Raw genomic sequence first — 21,441 nt, forward strand, 5'->3', positions numbered from 1 at the left:
GTTCTGGAAATAAAGACTTGTAGCAGATGCTACTTTAAGTTGAAATGAGAAGCAGGTAGCAGTGAAAGTTAACAGGACAAAGCATTGCTACTGATTAAACTAAACATCACTTACACACAGTACAGTGGTAGGGTGGAGTGATCCAGAACAGAAAAACACTTTTTTACCTATTGGGATCTCTGCTATTGGCTTCTTTTGAGAATATGGAGAGATCTAACAGTTTAATGTCAGATCAGCCTAAGGATACATTGTTGATGTGCCAGTTGTGGTGTTTTTTCATGCGGCCATTTTTCTGTTAAATACTGTTATAAACGAGGCTTCTGCTACTATCTCTTACATGATCATGAATATACCAAGTAATATGTCTTTGGTAAGACACATTGTAGTGGTGTTTTTTTTTAAATAACATCAGCGGATCAGTAACAAGCCATTTTCCATTTGTATTTTACAAGATGGACTTCATTCTGTAGTTCAAAATAACAACCTTTGATATACAGTATGAATGTGCCAAATACAACATGGGAAGCAATATTGTTATAGGCTTGTGGTAGGGACTACTTAGGTCAATAAACCCTTTTGCCACCCTACATGGCTGTATGATAAGGGGGCTAGCCCAATGAGAACTCGGGAGAGTCCAAATTCCTCTCAGAAGACAAAACTAAAGGAAATGATCAATTCAGTTAAATAATATATGGTTCCTTTTACATGTAATATTGTATTTATGAAGTTGTACTGCAAGCTGATGTCTGTCATTGTGCAACCCACTCTTGCCCCAGAATGTGCATGAGAAGGTGTAATATGCCCTAAGATTGTCTAAATCACAATGGCAACATTTTGACTAAATACTAACCCTCCGCCCATAGCCTTAAAAGGGAGGAGTTAAACCCAAGGCATACCCAATGGAGCGAGTAACATGTCAGTTAGCAGAAAATACATTTTGTTAAACGAAAGGAAACAAAGCGTTGGGTAAAATGGTTGCTTTCAATTAGGGCCACTCAAATCTCTTCTACAGTCATGTATTACTAGTATTACTAGTATTACTAGTATCCTGAGACAACTTCTGTATTCAGCCAAGGGATCTGGATTTCTTGCATGTAAAACAACCATAAGGAAGTTAGGGCCCTTTATTTACCTAATCATTTGTTTGACCTTCTCTTAGAAAAATGTAAAATTGTATCATATTTTCAGGGTCTGGATGGGATGTACCTGTTAAGGATGCAACCCTTTGATTTCATTTCTCTTGTGCCAGATTGAATATCAGGCACATCTGGCACTGAAGCAGCTTAGGTCACTTTACCACTGCACAGTTCCCAATAAGCAACGGAATATCCAGAAATACAGGTCTCAAAATGAATCACCGAGGACCCTTTGAACATTGACAGTTTCAGGTAAGACAAAGAAAGCGGGAAAAATAAAACACAATCTTCCGGTCGGGACCTTTTATCCGCATTCAAGTCTGGTCTTAGGAGACGAAACACAGCCTGGTATAACTTACTCCATTGATATCTGGGTAAAACGACTGAATCTCTTCCAACTGTGAGACTCTGCAGAATCGGCCCAAGTTCTGTTGCACCCATTCTTGTACCTCGTTTGTACCAGCTGTGCAGGCGGATCCTGGAAAGTGAACCGTGCATTGCATTAGGATAGTTACAATTGTGTAAGCTTCATTAATGATGCCCTTTCACTGTTACCGGGTCGTACAAAGGGGGTAACAAAACCCTAAACAACTGGGAACTGGCAAAAAATGGCCATTTAAAACATAGCTGTGTGTAACAGGAAAATATGAGTATTGGATACACAGAGTCCATTTAGTGGAAGCATTTAACCATGTATCAACTCTCCCATTATTACATTGGTTCCATAATACAGTGTATGATGAATAGCTTATCAAATGCATGACTTCTAGTATCTCATTAACATAGTGAAGAATGTTGTAGCAAGAACTGAAACATAACATATATATATATATATATATATAGTAGTATTTTCCTTACCAGACATAACAGTTTGGTAAATCAGGTACTTTTTCAGAAATTCATACACGTCAATTCTCTTCTGGGCTGTGAGACCTACAAACGTCCCATCCAGAGCTTGGACACTGCAAACGAAAAATAAATTCAAATGTGTACGGTATGTCTTAGGGTATTAGGCTGCGGCCATGCTAGCGCCGAGCGTGCTGACTGCGCGGTGTTTGCTGAGTTTAGTTTCGGCAATTTAAATTGTCCCGTCCCCGCTCACGTGGTGCGCGCGTGCTCATGCGCGGGCACACACGCTCACCCACACTCGGCGCTTAAATAAACAAAAAAAAGTGACTTTCGAGCGCGCTCAGCTTGCCTGCAACGCCCCCACCCCCACGCGCTCTTGCGAAATAGCTAGGACAGCCGAGCGCTCATGCTTGGAGAGCTGGTGAACGTCACCACTCTCAATCATGAGCACGGTCAGCGCTAGCGTGGCCGCAGCCTTACTGCCCTCAGAGGCAAAGACCGCTGCCTCTGTTGATAGTGGCATAGTGTGCAAATGGAGAACCGCAGGAACTTAATGCCAGGGTAGAGATTATGTCAGTACATTGTTAATCTTACTTGATATTAGGTTGGGTTTGTACTTCATGCAAGAAAGGGTTACATTCCTAACTGACCTTAACCTCCTTCCTGGGAGGACCTCTAACACAGTGCACTGCAACAGTCACTGACAGTTACATGATTAAGAAATGATGATCCAAAGGTCTTTCTATCTAAGAATTCTATCAGTGAATAGGTCACGGAACCTTTTCATTATCACCGGCATTTCTGGCTGTAAAGAGTTTGAAGGCAATATTTGCTGTTCTAATCTAGATATCGTTGTGTTTTATACTTACACCTCCTGGTAATAGGGGCAAGGTAAGTCCTCACTCAGAAGTTCCAACATGGTAGCATTGATGCCAGGAAGCAAGAAGCTGAATGTAGACATCCAGCTCTGCACTTCGGAGATGGGCAGGGTGTCCAGAGTGGGGAAGATGATCTTGGCACTTCTCATCAGTATGGCATCTCTCACCCTGGGGTTGCCGAACAAAGTGGGATCCTGGGAAAGAAAATAGAAAGAGAGGTCAGAAAATTCCAATTTGTTGAAAGGTGCAAACCCACTTACCAATATACATTGAAATGGCGGAAAAGTGACCTCCTGTCCCATTTGTACCATTTGCTTTCTCAATAATGATGTTTGGAATGTTATGTAAAGGCGGGCTACACAATATATGTTTAACAGCTAACCAATGACGGGACTGGTTTCATGGAATGTTAAGGGTATTAACTCCCCAATTAAAAGGAACAAAATATTAAAGCATCTTAAGCGCTTAAAAGTGGATATAGCACTTTTCCAGGAAACAGGTAGGAGAGTAAGAAACTCCAGACTAACTGGGTAGGTGAATGTGTATTCTCCCCAGCAGTGGGAAAGAAAGGTGGGGTAGCAATTCTAATAAGCAAAACATTACCATATGAGCTTATATCAACTTGGCAAGGCCTCCCAGCCTATAGCTGGTAGATGCCAACTTGTTAAGATGATCAGCTTCGCTAGGATTATATACCCATTGCAGATGCTGCCTATCCTGGTTCGTCATGCAGACATAAAATTGATTAATAGTGCAATAAATAAGTTTATATGGAACAAAGGCAGAAATAGAATTGCAATGTCAAAACGATTTCTCCCAAAGGAACTTGGTGGAGTGAGTTTACCTGACATTAGAAAATACAATTTGGCATGCATAGCCAGGCATATGGGAGACTGGCTAATGGACAAACAAATATATTCCTGTACGAAACTTGAGGAACAAATGGTGCTCCCAATGACACTGAATGAGTTCCTACACACGACTTGGGGAAATATACCTTTAGTAATTAGAGGGAATCCAATGATAAAAGATTCATGGGCCAGAAATAACTGAGATTGACTCTTTTCTGGTAGGACTGGGTAGAACCAGGAAAATAATAATATCAGAGACATGGAGGGAATTACAATTTAAATGACTACATAGAGCATATTATGCGTTTTATATCCAATATAAACAGAAAAGGATCAAAATAAATGCCCGAAATGTCAGCTTATTAAAGCAGATCTAAAACACTGCCTATGAGAATGCCCATGTATTTCTGATTTTTGGGACCAGGTTCTAATATATATACAACATGACAAAAGTGGTAACTGTGAAGGAACCTCTATTGGTTTTATTTGGGAACATGGATGGGTGGAAAGAAGTTAATGGGGACTCAGGAATCCCACGGATTGCTGAAATTATTCTCCTGGCAGCTAGAAAGTCTGTAATGGTGCAATGGGTGAAGTTTGACCCTTTCAATCTTGGAAATGGTTAAAACATATCTCACTCAGCTAATGACCTTAGATAAAATGGAAACGGAGACCAATAAGGAACAAAAAAACGAGAATTTCTTTACAAATTGGGAACCCTATATTGACTCCCTACCACAGAGTGAAAAAGACCAAATATATCAGGTTTTCGCACACACATCCTGGAGACTCGCGGCAAATTGCACAAGGTCAAAGATGAGGTAAACAGAGGGAGAAAAGAACCGTGTTAAACAGGTATCAAGACAGGAGAACAGTATATCCGAACCCAACGTCTGTAATATGTGTCTGACTACAGTTATGTTTTGTACATTCTGTGAGTTAATTATTTAATTTTAAAATTGTGTATTTTTTAGTTAAGTTTGAGAATCTGATTTATACCTTTTTACTTATATATATTTTTTCTTTTAAGTATAATGTAAACATGGAAAATTGTAACGATGTGTTGAAATCTGTCATGTTTACCAGCAATGTTAGAAAATCAATAAAAAGAACAATGAGAAAAAAGAGGTTTGAAATGCAGATCTGCATAGTACCAGACGGTGAGGATTATGTGATATGATATGAGCATGTTGCTATTGTTAGGGGTTAGTTAATAGTGAACTCCAAGCTTAACAAAGATGTTCAACAAAAAATGTTATCCTGGTCATTATAAAACCTAAAACTGTGAATCCCAGTCAATATTCCATATCTAAAGCTGCCTTCTCCAGCACCGGGAAGCGCATCCACAGCATGTTGTATAAGGACTTATACGTGCGCCAAAAGTTTAACAGTCTCATGATTGGCAAATACTAAAAATCAGAACGCCCATTCACTGTCCTTTCTTTGTGCTCATTTGCATGTCATTTCCCAGAATCCCTGGCTGCAGTGGATGGACTGTATGCTGGGAGATAATGGGGAAAGGCGGGGTTGCAGACCGGTCAGTCGTGAATGTGCTCATAAGTGATCTTTTTATTTGCTTGTTACTCTGTGAAATCCAGTGTCAGAGGCACTTTCTTATAGCATCAATGGTGAAGCTAAAACCCCAAATATTTTCTCACCTTCAGTACAAAGTCCCTTAGTACTCCAAGGAAGCTGGACAGGTACTGAGTGTCGTCTTTCGTTTCGATGGTGTCAAACAGACTGTTGATGGCAGAAACATTGTGAATCATAGAAGTGCTCACGGAGACACTGGCCATTTGGACTGAAGTCAGGAGATCTGCACTGTTAGCCTAGAAAAACAGACACAAAACACATTGCAAAGCTGTGCATCTGCTCTTTTACATGACGGCTTCTTACGCTGCTCCTCTCTGTCAGACATAAGAGGCACGTCTCTTGCGAACACAACTGCATTGCTTTATTAACACAACATTTAAATGTGCTTCACGAGAAGCCCCAAAGACATGGTGGCTCTTCATAGTTGTTGACTTTTTGTAGGAGTCTATGAAAGTCTCACAGTGGGAATTAGGTTATTGAAGAGGACGCATGAGCATTTCATGTAGACTCACCCCACGGAATGTAGGGTTCAGAGTAGTTAGTTCTTCCAATGTGGCGTAGCTACTAAAACTTCCGAAGTTCGTTGTCAGCCACTCTTTATCAGACAGTCCGGCCTTGTTACAGGCGTTACCTGGACAGAAATATTGGAAACGGGGTCACTGAAAAGTGTCATTCATGGCTAGGGTGTTGCATTTACGTTTTTATTAATCTAGGATGTTTGCATCAGATTTAGACCTGTGTCACCTTTTTATTAATATAGGATGTTTGCATCAGATTTAGACCTGTGTCACCTTTTTAATTCCAGTTCTGCAAAAGCAAAGATGATGCAAAAATCTGTTATTTTAGCAGATTCTTTACCCATTGCAAGTGTATGAATAACAATCTCTTTACAATAACCTCAGCTGTTAAAATGCAACAAAGTTTGCACAGATGCAAAAATAACACTTGATTTAGACGAACTCCACTACCCAACGTTTTTTTTCTTCCATTTGCCATTGTCTTACAGGATATAATATCCTATATCCTTAAACAACTATAGTCATATTATCCCTGCTATTAATATAGTTTGTGGCCTGTTCCAGAAGGATCCTTGACTGCCTTACATATCCTTGTGGTGCTGAAGTATTCAATATACAGGCATACCCCGCATTAACGTACGCAATGGGACCGGAGCATGTATGTAAAGCGAAAATGTACTTAAAGTGAAGCACTCCCTTTTTCCCACTTATCGATGCATGCACTGTACTGCAATCGTACTATACGTGCAGAACTGATGTAAATAACGCATTTGTAACAGCCTCTATAGTCTCCCTGCTTGCGCACAGCTTCGGTACAGGAAGGGAGCTGGTATTGCTGTTCAGGACGTGCTGACTGACGCATGCGTGAGCTGCCGTTTGCCTATTGAGCTAGATGTACTTACTCGCGAGTGTACTTAAAGTGAGTGTACTTAAACCGGGGTATGCCTGTACTTTATGGTATCCTTACACAGGGTCACTTAAACATTCTGTATTTACCGGAGAGCGTCTTCTGCTCCTGTAGAACTGAGTGCAGGAAGCTGAATATGTCATCTGGATTCTCATTATTGGTGGAATCGCTGAAGACATTCACCCTGGAGAGGAGATACACACACCGCGTTAGCCAGCGGCGTACATGTCACTTGCTGGGAATCTCAGCTGTTTTTGCTTTATGAGTAAAGTTGCCATGTTGCCTTAACCTGTGCTATTGTATCACTAACCATGGGACGCACAATGGGGATTTTTAACAACAGGTGTTTAAAATAATTAAACACAGCCCCACTGCTTTATCGTGCCTCAACCACAGGGACCAAATGTTCTGAGGTATCATCATAATGAAGGCATATCAATGAGCTAACAAAAAGTTGGTAGCCAGTCAACTTCTTACGGGTATTCTTGCAAATTGGGAGGGCTGGCAAATGTGAATCTTTCCTCTGCTTTCTGTACAACGTGCAGCCAGGTCTGTGATGGCATAAATCTCCCCCCTGAGATTTGCAACAAACATGTTCTCACATTTGGACCTGATTTGGACCTGATATCACTGACTGACTGACTACTACACACATCACATGACACGGGCAGATTGATGCATAGCCCTCCTTACAGCTTATCTAACTCCCTAGTTTACTGAAACCCCCAAAGCAAAGTTTTAGTTCTTACAGGACAGCAAGGGAGTCACAAGTGATATCCGTAGGTATGAATCCAAGAGTCTTGGCGTTCATACTGCTGATGAAAAGTTTCAGCTTGATTTGGAACCAGTTGGTGTAAGTATCAGATGTGAATACAGAGAAGAGGGATCCGAGGCGACAGAAAATTTCTCCCACCAAGAACTTTCTAATATCAGCGCTAGGCAGCTGAGTGAGACCCGTCTGTAATAGGAAAACAAACATCGCGCATTACTATTTATCTTTGTTGAAAGGTGGCTTCTTTTAAGCCCAATGGTCAAGTACATCAGCTGTTATACAATTAATAAAAACACAGATCTACAAGATTCTTGCAAAAGATCGGAGCCAAGGACACAAATGAAGATTGCTGAAAACTGTTTCAAATGGTTAATATTTAATGTACCAAAGACTAATATATTACATGTCGTGTTCAACGGTTGCGCATTGCGAAGCTTAAATCCCCCAACCTTATTTTATAATGAAATCATTGTTGTACCTGCTGTGCAGCCAGGTTAAATTCATCCAAGAAGCCTCCAATGTTGTTGCTATTTACTCCAATCATGAGCTTTGCAATCTTGTCGCTGCTTCTCAAGGCATCACTCTTTACTGTGTACCAAGCTAACTGCTTAACAGAGAGGGATTCCACTGCTTCAGTCTGGCCAAGAGAAGAGGAATGTGTGAGGGAAACAAATATACTCCACATGTACAGTATATATTTACTCAGTCAGTCTCTGTCCATCCTTATTTGAGAGTAGATACCTCAATTTAACTACCTATTTTCATATACAGGGGAGTCCTCGGTTATCCAACGGAATCCGTTCTGGAAGTAGCGTTGGATAGTGAAACCATTGTAAAGTGAGTCCCATGTTAATCAGTGGCGGTGAGCGTTGGATAACGCATTCAGGTGTTGGATAACGCAATCCGGCGTCGAAAAACAGCCCATAGGGTTGCATTGTAAAGCGTTGGATATGCCATGTGTTGTAAAGTGAAACGTTGGATAACGAGGACTACCTGTAATGTGTTCTCATTGGGATATTACAGAGTCAATGATGATAATGTTAGAAAACTATGGACAGGTCTCCAAACCTTCTGCTTGTTCTCCAGTTATATTGCTAAAGTATAATAGTTTTCATAGTACTGTAAATTAACCAATGTGTTTTTTTTTTATATGCTACACATATCCATTTGTCTAAGGCCTGTTCAACTTAACACTGGTTGGCTAAAAACAAGCACAAAACATCACTCTGTTACTGTGTTTCTGATGTACTGGATTTCAAGAACAGTGGGTTAGAATATTTTGCCACCTTATACTTACAAAGACAAAGTCGGAGTTAAGAGCAACAATGTCCTCATATGTGGCATAAACGCTGAAGGAAGCCAAATTGGTCTTTAGCCACCCAATGCTGCCTGCGGTGTTTGCAGCACATGCTGAGCCTGAAAAGGAAAATACAAGATGTATTAGTAGTGAATTTCCCGAGGTAATATACAGAGGTAAATGGGGAATCCTCATGTGTTTATAGCGTACATTGTGTAAGAAACTCCTGACAAATGCTGCATATACAGCTCAACCCCGTTATAGCGCGATCCGTTACAACGCAAATCCGCTTATAACGCGATGTAAGCGTGACTCCCAATTTTCGTATTTATGGATACTTTACAAGTTTACAACACGATTATTGGTGTCTTAAATACTATATTGTACAATGCATACAATTGTACATTATTTCTAACACGATCCGCTTATAACGCAATGTGATTCTTTGGACCCCAAGCACTGCGTTATAAGGGGGTTGGGCTGTATCTGGTGTAAAATTGCAAATAAAACAAATAAAAACAACATCAGTCCACAGAATAGATCTTGGTTTATAACTGGATAAAGGAAGGTGATAGTCTGGTTTTACTTACCTGTATCGTGTTTCCTAGCCATGAGGTATGACTTTATCTTTTGGTAAATGGCCAGTTGAATGTCCTCTTGTATGTCTTTGACACAGACATCCAGCGCGGATATTCTATATGGGAGAAATGAGAAAATGGACAGCAAATGATGCAAAAACGTAGTAACTTGTGCAAAGGGCCTTTTCACGTGCATTTTTCTTTGTAATATAAACAATTGTATCATTAAGTAATCAATAATGACATGATACTAGATGGTATTAATCTTTCTTTTGGTGTTTTTTGCCTTACCGGTATCCTGGTCATTAATAATATGTAAGCTTATCCGGGGATAGTTAATCTTATAAATAGAACTTGTATTAAATGTGTCATTGTTACAAAAAAAAAACATTTAAATATAATGCCCGCTCCAGCTGAAACAGCAGTAAATATTCAAGACCCTACATTGTGTAGAAAAAATGGGGTATGTGTGTCAAGGTAAAAGAGGGGCAATTCTGGGGCAATAAAATTATGCCGTAGGTATGTAAAAAAAAAAAAAAAATCCCGTTGAAACCAATAATTTTTTTGTCTTTGTTACATCTGGAGCAATATTTTTCTATCAGACCTGTACCACTTTTGCTTTGATACATGTACCCCACAAAATGCTTGATACATAGCCTTCTGTATAGTATGTTTACTAAGTTCTTCTGAAGGAAGCTAAATACAGTGAAAGGTGGCAGTGAATACCCGTAATGAAAGTTCTTACATGATATGGAAAACGTCACAATTAATGTTGCTGGGGATAAGGTTAATTTGGCTCTCGGTGATGCTGGGCAGGAATAGGCTCAGTTTAGACTGGAAATAGTCCAACCATTGTCCAGTGGTAAAGCTTTTAATCTGGGCAGAGACTTTGGTAAAGATGGCATTCCATAGTGAGCTCCGGATATGGGCATTTGGCAGGGACACCATGTTCCGCTGTAGACAAAAGCAGGTTTTAGTTGACATTACTGTACATTCACAGAGCAGTAGTCATAATGAATCTAAGGCTGGTAACCAAATTGCATCTCGCTGCTAACTTGTTAGCCATACTGGTTTTAACAGGACACCACAGTTTCTTCAACAAAGAAACCACAGTGGAACCGCTCATACCTCGTTGGCAGTGCTCTGGAAGCTTGTCAGGAAAAGCTCCAGCTGGTTAAATGTAATCCCCTCCAAGAACTGAACAATGATGGCTGCGCTTTCTGCGTTATCGAGGATTTCTCCGGTAAAGGCCAGACCTGCCACTTGTCCGGCAGACAGGTCACTGATTACTTCCAGCTGCAAACAGAATAAAATAATAATAGCATGTTCTTGTATAGCGCTGCTAGCTTTACGTAGCGCTTTACAGAGACATTTTGCAGGCACAGGTCCCTGCCCCGTGTAGCTTACTATCTATGTTTTTGGTGCATGAGGCACAGGGAAATAAAGTGACTTGCCCAAGGTCACAAGGAATTGAACCAGGTTCCCCTGATTCAAACTCAGTGCCAGAGTCAGTGTCTTTACTCACTGAGCAATGAATGAATGAATGAATGAATGAATGAATGAATGAATGAATGAATGAATGAATGAATGAATGAATGAATGAATGAATGAATGAATGAATGAATGAATGAATGAATGAATGAATGAATGAATGAATGAATGAATGAATGAATGAATGAATGAATGAATGATTTAAGGGCTATTTAAAGATAACATTGGTCCATTAGTGTTTAATTAAGTAAAAAACATTGTAAACATCACTTTCCAATTGAATTACTATACTTTACCCTTACTATGTATCATTTAAGACAGAAAATGCTTCATTTTTACCACTGATATGCTTTCCCCTCGTTTGTGGATTTCAGAGTTTCACTCATTTCCTCATTGCACATATTCTGAACACCAGCTAATGACATTAGAATATGGCCTTTTTCCTTTCAGGAGAAAAGTGTTTGGGATGGGAAAGGAAGGGGTATTGGGAAATCCCAATAACAGGTAACAGATTGAGTGCAGAACACAGTGCAAAGAAGTGTGCAGAGTTACAGTAATTCAACTGCCCGCAGATATTTTGAAGCCCAGTCCTGGAATCGATGCAGGGCCATGATTATATTTGGATTTATTCAAACATTTCCTAATAGGGACAGAGTAGTGTATAAGAATGAGCTGACAACTGACCCCATTAAAGGCGGAATTGAGCGACACCAGGTCATCATACACAGCAGAAGAGCTAAACTTCCCAAGGACTCTGGCGAGCCAAGCCTTGCTTCCTTCACCGCTCACTGGGCACGCACTACCTGTAAGGATCAGACATGTGAAAGCGGGTCAGCACAAACGCTGCTCAGTGATCACCTCCCATTCTTTCCCAGGTTCTTCCCCATCGTTGAGAACAATCTATGCATTGTATCACTTTAGCACTTTGGGGGGGTGTTGATGTTACTGGGAGTCTGAAGAGAACACCTTGAAAGACCATTATATATTTTATATGTAGCCTCAAAGAGTTAATATACATATGGAATACTAAATAGCATGCGAAGTAAAGTAATATGATTGGGGTATCCTTAATTGATTCCCGGGTGGGAGTTATTTCATGTTTGTGATGTCATTTGTCTGAGTTCTTACGCTTGGCCTTAGAAATATTTGAATGCTTTTGTATGTTGTAATAATGAAGTTAGTGCGCACGCGTCTTGTATTTGGTGATCTGCCCCCTCTCCCCTTCTGATAATGCAGTCATCAGAGGAGCTGCAGATTCTGTGATAACCCCCTAGCAAAGGGGCTAACAAATACCATGGTCTGATATGCAGACAGAAATGCCTTAGAACAATTATAATTCCAGTCCTCAAGAGCTACCAACAGGTCAGGTTTTCAGGATATCCCTGCTTCAGCACAGGTGGCTCAGTCCACTGAGCTTTTGAGGACTGGAGTTGGCCACCCCTGTCTTAGAACTTATCAATGGGGACCCTCTTGATTTCTACACGAAACAAATATTCAGTTTAAAAATTACCTGAGGAAGCGACATGGCCCTTAAGGAAGGTGAGAAGGCTTCCGTATAGACCGTCACGACTGGCAGCGGGCAGGTTATCGTATACAGCATTTAGATGGCGGACACTGAACAAGACAGGAAAACAGAAACCTTATGACATGACCAATGCGACCTCTCAAGGCTGACACAGATGACATGGTTTTAAGACAAGCAACCAAAGCGATTTCCATTTAGACGTGTCTGAGAGGACAACATTTAAAGGGTAACAAATGTTCAACTACTTCCCTGCTATAATGTAAGTAGAATCAGATGATTGACCATTTCAGCAGTGATGAATGCAAAGCCTGTTTAATTAAGGATGGCACATTGGTATCCTAACACCGGTTAGTGTTAGGACCTGCAACATTTGTTTATGCCTTGACGTTGGCTTGCAGGCTTATAACGCTTTGGCCAAAGGGTTTAACTAAAGGACCCTTATTTATGAGAATATTATTATTGAAGTTTTTAACTATGTACTAATTACTATATGTTTTGTCAGGTTGTGCGTTTGTTAATCACATTTGGTATCCAAATAGAAGCTGTGCAAATAAGACAAAGGAATTTAAGATTATAAGCGGAGGGGCCAGCGACATGTCAGAAAGCAAAGTTACACTGGAGAAGTCTTTGGACTTACATTATTACAAAGCTGTCGCAGTTGGCATTGGAAAGAAAGATGTTCAGCTGTTCAACTGTGAGGCTTAGAAGGAAAGGTCGGAGCCTGGTAGAAAACAGCGTCTCCCAGTCGCTGGTAGAGTAGCTGCCCAGCTGAGCCTGGATGGCAGTGACAAACCCAGAGAGCATCTTGCTGCTGATCTCTTCACTTGGCAATTTGTTGATATTTAGCTGCAAAAAGTAACAAGTAGGCACAGAGGTGGAATTATTTTTAACCCTTGACACCAAAATCTAACATAATAATCAGCTCATGGTGTTCTGCTGCATTCATTAAGGAAATGACACGTGTGGGGCTTGTGGCTTGCATATTCACAATATCATATCTGGACAGATCAATAAAACATGGCTTATGACAAGGATAAAAAAAGGCAAAGTGAAGATGTTTTGTTAAAAATGACTAAACATAAAATATAATTTTGTATATATATTTATATATATCTATATATATAGATATATATATATATATTAATTAAATTAACGTGGCACTCTACGTGTATAGGCAGCACATGCATGCATAATACATATGCATGATCAATGAGTCTATATAACCTACAGTATGTAAACAAATAGCAGTTAATAAACCTTGCTGAAGGAATCACTGAAGTGGTCCAGGAACAGGTAGATATTGTCAATCTCGAAGTGCTGAACTCTTCCCAGAATCTGACACACAATCTCCTCATTGTTCAGATTTTCCACCTGCAGGATTATATCTGCCAGCTGTGTAACGCTCAGACTTGTGATGACCTCCGTCTGGAAGCGCAAGAGAAGAGTAATGCATTGGTGAACCATCCGGCAGAGGGTAGAGACAGTTCATGTTTGTGCTTTTGGGGCATCTATCAGTGATACTCACAGCTGCAAACTCCTTATTCCACTGCACAAGATCAGTAAAGTCGGCAAATTCGACAAACAGGCCAAAGTTCAGATCCAGCCATTCTTGAGTCCTCTCTGTAGGTGTTCCACACTTAACACCTGGAATAAAAAGGTGCATTTATTGTTTGCTTTTATATTTAGACAGATAGCGCAAGTGTTATGCCACTTAGGTCGTGATATCTTTCACTGAACGAATAAGGAAATGGTGGTGATCATAAACAAGCCATTTCCCTGCTGGAACGCCAGGCTAAACCGTGGGATGCAATGAAAGAGTTCAAGTCATTGTTTATAGGATAAAAACCACAGAGTGCAACCACTAACATCCCTGTACCTTATGGGGTGTCTAGGGATCCTGTATCTGGTGCTATATCTCCATATCTCTTATTTTTAAATGTAGCAACGTTTGCTGCTATAGGGATCTCACTCACCTGTGATGGTGGAAGTGGAGTTAAATTGCTGTTGAATGTACTCATTGTATATCATCTCTTGCGTATCTTTTGTCATGTGTTCAAAAGCGCTGTTGAAACCTTTTATTCTGTGGGATGGATAAAAGATGCCTAGGTGTTTAAAATGCTCAAAGGGTTAAAAAAAATCAACAAACAGTGAGATGCAAAAGACCACTGGATGTAACTGCATTGTGCCGACCAAAAGGTATTTAATGAGGATCACTTGAGAAGACCTGGTCAGTTAGTGAAGACCATAATCCAGGCTTATTTATTGGTTGTGTGAAAAGCCATGCAATGTCATTAACATGTGGTGGTCTTTGCACGGATGCAGAAAAGCCTAAACCTTTCAAACAAATGCTCTGTACACACCGCTAAAGGGAAACAGTGGGAACGTGTATGTAATTTATTGTAAATGTAGGCTTTCGTCACTCAACACTCATCACACTGTAACTACTACCCTATTTGATAAAATGCTGGTAGGTGTAGATGGGGGAGTGGAAATGTTTAACCTGAGTGTCCATTCAAACCACTTACATTTGCTGATAAGATTCACAAGGCAGAGGGTTTGGAATAAGCTGTACTTGGGCTTCATTCACTTCAAACAGAACGTTTTGGAATATATCTTGGAAGCAGACTGTCCATTCTTCTTCTTTGAAGGTCACAAAATCGACTGAAATCGTCTCGAACGTAGACTCCAATATCAGGTCAATGAATTTGCTGGTTTGCAGCTCCACCTATAATTAAATCATAGATGGACGTTATCTTCCTCAGGCCCACAAGAAAAAGATTTCACTTTTCAACCTTATCACTGCCAGAGAAGCCAGCCACACATGTCAAAGCCATTCGTAAGCATGTCCATCTGGCATTGAAGGAGCTAAAAGCTCATTATCTTTATCAGCCACAAATATAGAAATCAATTGGATTTTTTGCTTTTGATGGTATGGTAACTTTTTGGCTATTGCTAAATTTTTGGTTTATTTTTTGGTCAAATTTCGCAAAACTCCCCTCCCCCTTGCTCAACCTCCCCCCCTAATTCTCGCCCTTTTTTATTATCAAGATGGGATCCAGGGGGTTCCGGGAGCCGAACTGATCTAATATCCGTTCCGGAGACTCCCTGTTTAAAGCATGAGCCCCTGATATAACCACACATTTTATACATATTCCTACCTGAGCAACGGTGTTTAGTTCCTGAAAGAACTCGAAAACCTCCTTGGTGGTATCCAGATTGGATAAGACAACAGTGATGGATTCTTCACTCTTCAAAGCTCCAGAAATAACAACGTACTCTGCAATCTGAGTCCCGGTGAATTCCGGCAGGGCGGACTCCTGAAAGGAAGAAAGACAATATCATGAGGGACGTGGCCAAACTAAAGTCTGGAGTTCCTAGAAGATATGAACCTTGCAGGCAAAGTGCATTAAACACTAGTGGCATCGTTAGAATATAAAAGTGTGCCTCTTGTGATGAAATAGTAGCTTAGTGGTTATTTACACTTCCATTGAAGTAGGTACATCTCAGTTTCCGCTCTCTTGGTAACCCTAAGCAACTCACTGTTTCCCTTGCCTTAGACACCAACATTAGGATGTAAACCCTTTAGGACAGGTAACTGCAGATTTCTGTGGGGAGCACTACATACATTGTTGAGAACAAATATTAAATAGTAATATTATCTTCTTTAGAAAAGGTTAATGTTCTAAGAGTAGAAATCAAATGATTCTGCTTAAAATCCAGCTATTCGTTCCCTAAAAGAATAAATCCATAGACATGGCAACTCCGTGGCATGCCGTGCTGTAATGCTCCCAAATATAAAAGCAGACAGTGTAAATTACAGGGGAATTAAGATACAATACAGAACTACAGTACAGGTAAAAGGGACTTCTATCTACAAACAGCTCTCAATATGTTAATTGGGTCGCCCTATTCTGTTGTAGCCTTTATCTCATTCATTTTTAGACAGAGCAGTAGGATAAGAACAAAGAGAAATCAAGAATAGTAAAAGCCAAAGTTTACCGCGTTAAAGTCTGGGTTCAAAGTCTGGAATTCCTCAAGAGTGGCTAATTCTTTGAATTCCCCATAGTTGGTTGAGATCCATTCGCTGCTGTTCAGGTTGGAGTTACAGGTAGAGCCTGTCAGGAGAAGTTATATTGATGTTATTTTTATGGGAGGCACCGATTGCAACGTATGTTGTATAACTTCCGTAGGGAGCTCCGTGTTAGACAATGCTGACAAATAAACTTCCTTCAAAACTAGAGGGGCCACTAGCGGAATGCTTATTGAGTGGGAGCCGCACAGATCCAGTTAACCTAACTTCTTAACCACCTTAAATGCCAGAGAGGACTACATCATTTCATTTGTTGCGAGCACCTATGGGATGCTACTTTTCCAGCTGAGAAGGACTGAAGGCTTTGCAGAACTTACCTTGGGTGGTCTGCACATCTTTGAGATACGTTTTTATTCTTGAATGAACTGCTTGATGCTGATCCTCAGATAATTTATCATACGCATCGCTAAACCCTTGTATCCTGAATCCAAAACAGGGGGAATATGTTAGGCAAAGGCAGATACAGGCTGTCATAGTGACAACTTTAACTAGACTTTAAGCTCAAACCCCGACGGCTCTAATTGGAATTTTGGCTGGTACATAGGGCACTGGTTACTTTGGTATTTTCAACATTGTTGACTAACTTTCTTTATACATTAAGGGAGCTACTTTCAAAACTTGTTGCCTTGCTTTGCATGATCTCATGGGCCATGGAGGAAGGCTGTAATTTGACAACGGGTCTCCCAATTACCCTAAGAGCTTTGTATATAAATACATATATTTGAAAACATATATTTCTAAGTGGAATGTTTGTTACCAGAATTGTCAGCCTATGTCCATGTCATCATGTCTGGCTAAGGTCTCAATTTTCCATGGAAATGCAGGAAATTATTAGGATATTGCACTTGAATTTGACCAGATCAAAGACCCTCTGGATGACATAGAGGCAGGTTGGTAATAATGGCTGTATAGTCCAGGGAGGCGCTACTATGTGACAAACCTTCTCTACACCAAACCCCAGCCCCCGTTGTGAGAAATAGTTGTAAGTCTTACATAAAGTCCTGGGCACTGCAGTCTATATCCATGGAGATAGTGCTGATATCTGTGACACTGACACTTGTAATCACGAGGTCTAATAAGGATCCGAACCACAGTTGATATTCCTCAGGAGTGTCCACATTTACAGACACTTTATCCCAGACGGTTTTGTAGATAAGTTCCTCAATGTTGGCGTCCGGCAGAGTTTGGATATGTCTCTACAGCAACAAAAAGAGAAAGGGAATGCAAACTGTGACAGTCTAACAAACGCATACTACAGAGTGCGAGTTAAAGAGTTTTAGTTGGGGTCAGCATTGCTATTTTCATACGAAGCCTTTCTTGTTGGGGATGAAAAGCTGGAGCACCAGGAAAACCAAAAGGGGGTGTCCTTTACCGACCTGATATTTCCTATCCAAGCTACAGTAATATTTCAGCCTGCTTGCAGTATTAGCAATACAAAAAAGGAACTACAGCATGTATACAAACTTGAACCTAGGGGGAAAATGGGCAAAACAGCACACAACCAAGGGAGTAAGGTCCAAAAACGAAAAAGTTTCATTGGGTCATGAATAAACAAAAAGGAGGTACACAGCTCTCCTACGCGTTTCGTACACTTCTGTACTTTATCAAGGAGTATTGATACTTCATACTATTCATTCCCACTAAGGAGTTCATTGCTTACATATTATGGAATACTGAAGAGATCCAATTTCTTGAGCACCCTTATACTCACTTATACTCTACAAACACTTGGCCACTGCATGAAATAGCCGAGCATCGTGTCAGTGTTTGCAGTTGGAAATCTTTATAGGGACATGTGCTGGAACGTGACTCATAATGTATTGGGAATTTCTTGGAAAGGGCATTTCAATATGTATTTTGTAACCATCCACTAATCTGAGGCTGTAACTGCACAATTACAGAGACCAAGAAGACGTTCTAAGCAAATCAACCTCTAATTGAATTTCTGACAAACCCGCGAGGCTGCGTTACGAGGTGAACACGGAACGCACCTCTTCTGCCACAGCGTTACATCCAGTCATGAACGAAACAGTTTCGTCATAGTCTCGTTTCTCCAGCTCCACCAGGATGGGCACAGCTTTCATCTGGTCCCTGATGGCAGTGGTATTCATGAGCATGTTACCTAGCTGCTCGCCGGAGAGCATGGGCAGGACGTCATACTAAAAAAGACAAGAGCCAATCGTCAGAAAATCAAATGGCAAAAATCACTGGTCACATAGCAAGAGAAATCAGCCAGTGGGATGACTAGAGGTTACATCTGCTGTTGCAACGTGCTATGCAACGTGTTTTACGGCTCTCGATAAATATGGAGATTGGCGTGCCGATATGGTAGGCATGAAATTCCCTTAAAGCGGGTTTTCCACCTTTTTAACACTATGCCCCCCCCCCTGCTAGAAAATATTTGTACCGCAAACCCTTAATTAATCATTGTTATCGCCAACTCATCAAACTATCGCTAACAAAACTGTGTGACCGATCCCAAGCAGTATATAGTGTCCTGAGCTCATGAGGGGAACATACGCTTAATATGGCCCCAAACTGCCACTCAGTATGTGCAGACAGCTCGGGGGGGGGGGAGAGGGGGGTTATAGCGATCACTCAATGCAGAAGATTCCAAAGTCCCGTCCCACAATGCCTTGCCACTGTGGTTGTAAAGCATTGTGGGGAGCGACTTTGGAAGCTCCTGCTGTAAGTGACAGCTATACCTTCCACACTAAGGTGCAGTTTGGGGCCTTACTAAGTGCGCTACCCCCACACGGGCACAGGAATTCTCTATATTGCGTGGGATCCACCATTGCTGATTTCTTTTGGTGAACCCTTAGGAGGCACCTCCCGAAACCCCTTGGGGTTCGAGACGCCCCAGCTGGGAATCACTGCCTTTATGGATTACATTGTGTACAGTGCATGAGTAGCCCAATACAACAAGACAGCTATCCTAAATCTGAAATGTACCGCATCGAATTCCTCATAGTAATGGGTCAGTTCGTAGAATGTCGCATAATGAGTAAAATTGAAGAAGATGTTGTCCAAGTACGTTTCGCTGTCGGTGTACAAGGTTTTGCAGACCATTCCTAAAAGGAAAGGGAGAAGAAAAAAAATGTATGAATGAAAGTAATATTATGCCTTAATAACTCATTTGCCGGGACAGAAAAAACGCCATCACATTGGCGCTGGGCCGGACGGGGTTTACAACCATTGAGCTGAATACTGTACTAGGTTCCCTGCAGAGCCGGCATTACCTGATGAGGCAGGGCTTGCAGACTTCTGGTCCAGATAGGCTATGATGCCATCATGCACGCCCTGTCTGACGTCCTCGGACAATTCATCGTACACGTTGTTGATACCGGTGTATCTGTAGGGGAGGAGGAAAATGGTCACTGAAGATGGACTGCGGGCCAATTGGGCCAGGAATTCCTTTTTTTCTATGCATTAGTGCAGTGCAATGTCTGATATCGGAAGAGTTCGATAATGGGATTTTGTAATAAACAAAGCAGAGAAGAGAGAACAACACGCCAATTATTCCCGTTCCCGCGTGAGCAACCGCTCTCTCTATTCTTCATGTCACCCCCCCCCCCCACAGTTTTATTAGATTGTACGCTCTTCAATGCAGGGACCTCCTTTCATATAGTCTCATAATGAGTCAACTTACTTATATGTACTAATTTTGTATGTTCCTGTCCACCCTCCCAAATTGTACTGCGCTACCCAATATGTCAGCACCATATCAATAAAAGATACTAAGCAGAAGAATAACACACGTTAAAATAAATAGCTACTGTATATGTAAATGATGTCATAATCAAATGTAACATTGTTACAACAAAATAACATTATTGAACTATGACACCGACATGTAGTTTTGGTCGTCAATTATACAGTTCATTGAATGAATCTCTTGGGGGATACTCACAAGTAATAGTAAGATTTGCAGGTCAAGTCCAACGGGATAAGGTTCACTAAATCTACGGTAATACTGGGGAGTAAATTTCTAAAGCAAACCGTGAGAATTGCAAACTCTTCTTCTTGGAGATTTTCGAAATGAGGCACCATGTTGATACCGAAAAAGTTCATGGCCTCTTCCCTCACTTCGGGTGACATGGTTGGGCTGGGTAGCTGCCAAAGGGAAAATCTTATGTTACCGAAAGCAGATGCAATAAGCATTGAGATGTAATAGTAAAATCTGCACTTGCCCAGTTGGGCCTGGAACCCGCAGCTCAGGTCCCTGCACTGAACTAGAACAAGGGAACCCCACTGATACATGACCCCGTGTGGCAGTTACCTCCTCAAAAGCGATGTTAAACTCCGTCAGGAAGTCAGTGATTGTGGTGAAAGGGACGGTTGAGTCACTGTCCTTCAGGCTTTCTAGCACGATATTCATTGTGGTAACGTTGAACAAGGCATTTGAGGCCACAACGTAATCAACCTTCTGGGAGATGCTGGCCTGGTCAATCACTTCGAGCTGTGAGAAAGACGAGAGAACTTACTTCTCCAGCTGCTCAACACGATGGGGGTATATAGCAGAAAACAAAGCATTTACTGCAGCTGATCGCATGTGTTATAAGTGACACTACGTACAAATAATTACATAGACCAGTGGTTCCCAACTCCAGTCCTCAAGAACCCCCAACAGGCCAGGGTTTAAGGGTTTCCCTGCTTCAGCACAGGTGGCTCAATCAGTGGCTCAGTCATTTTGACTGAACTACCTGCGCTGAAGACAGGATATCCTGAAAACCTGACCTGTTGGGGGTTCTTGAGGCTTGGGAACCATTGCCATAGACCAACGAACACAAGAATTGTGTCACTTTTAACTTCATACGGCCTTCCTGCTACTTTACAACAGATACAACTTAAGCAATGGAGAGCTGCAGAGACAGACACTTTAGTTTAATGGCGGAAACTACTTTGTTACTTGAAGATAAGGATAACGAGACAGCATAATTATCTGCAGTAGCAAAC

At 41.1% G+C, this 21,441-nt stretch overlaps 1 protein-coding gene across 2 annotated transcripts in view; it reads right to left on the reverse strand.

The window, feature by feature from the left end:
* Positions 1 to 311: 311 nt before the first annotated feature.
* Positions 312 to 21,441, reverse strand: part of LOC142463257 (uncharacterized) — a 50,838-nt gene continuing 29,708 nt past the window's right edge. For both annotated transcript variants that reach the window (XM_075565770.1, XM_075565769.1), the window contains 28 exons: positions 20,765 to 20,944; positions 20,396 to 20,598; positions 19,725 to 19,837; positions 19,438 to 19,556; positions 18,477 to 18,644; positions 17,479 to 17,681; positions 16,803 to 16,906; positions 16,395 to 16,510; positions 15,554 to 15,712; positions 14,921 to 15,120; positions 14,369 to 14,475; positions 13,921 to 14,039; positions 13,653 to 13,820; positions 13,033 to 13,241; positions 12,381 to 12,484; positions 11,555 to 11,673; positions 10,508 to 10,675; positions 10,125 to 10,333; positions 9,392 to 9,495; positions 8,802 to 8,920; positions 7,983 to 8,141; positions 7,482 to 7,690; positions 6,822 to 6,916; positions 5,820 to 5,938; positions 5,373 to 5,543; positions 2,855 to 3,057; positions 1,995 to 2,098; positions 312 to 1,614 (listed from right to left, as the gene is read on the reverse strand). In XM_075565770.1, coding sequence (XP_075421885.1) covers positions 1,463 to 1,614; positions 1,995 to 2,098; positions 2,855 to 3,057; positions 5,373 to 5,543; positions 5,820 to 5,938; positions 6,822 to 6,916; positions 7,482 to 7,690; positions 7,983 to 8,141; positions 8,802 to 8,920; positions 9,392 to 9,495; positions 10,125 to 10,333; positions 10,508 to 10,675; positions 11,555 to 11,673; positions 12,381 to 12,484; positions 13,033 to 13,241; positions 13,653 to 13,820; positions 13,921 to 14,039; positions 14,369 to 14,475; positions 14,921 to 15,120; positions 15,554 to 15,712; positions 16,395 to 16,510; positions 16,803 to 16,906; positions 17,479 to 17,681; positions 18,477 to 18,644; positions 19,438 to 19,556; positions 19,725 to 19,837; positions 20,396 to 20,598; positions 20,765 to 20,944 — 4,203 coding nt within the window. In that variant the 3' untranslated portion in view covers positions 312 to 1,462. The remainder of the gene's footprint in view (positions 1,615 to 1,994; positions 2,099 to 2,854; positions 3,058 to 5,372; positions 5,544 to 5,819; positions 5,939 to 6,821; positions 6,917 to 7,481; positions 7,691 to 7,982; positions 8,142 to 8,801; positions 8,921 to 9,391; positions 9,496 to 10,124; positions 10,334 to 10,507; positions 10,676 to 11,554; positions 11,674 to 12,380; positions 12,485 to 13,032; positions 13,242 to 13,652; positions 13,821 to 13,920; positions 14,040 to 14,368; positions 14,476 to 14,920; positions 15,121 to 15,553; positions 15,713 to 16,394; positions 16,511 to 16,802; positions 16,907 to 17,478; positions 17,682 to 18,476; positions 18,645 to 19,437; positions 19,557 to 19,724; positions 19,838 to 20,395; positions 20,599 to 20,764; positions 20,945 to 21,441) is intronic.

Source organism: Ascaphus truei, chromosome 11 (assembly GCF_040206685.1).
Source record: "Ascaphus truei isolate aAscTru1 chromosome 11, aAscTru1.hap1, whole genome shotgun sequence".
Taxonomy (NCBI): Eukaryota; Metazoa; Chordata; class Amphibia; order Anura; family Ascaphidae; genus Ascaphus; species Ascaphus truei.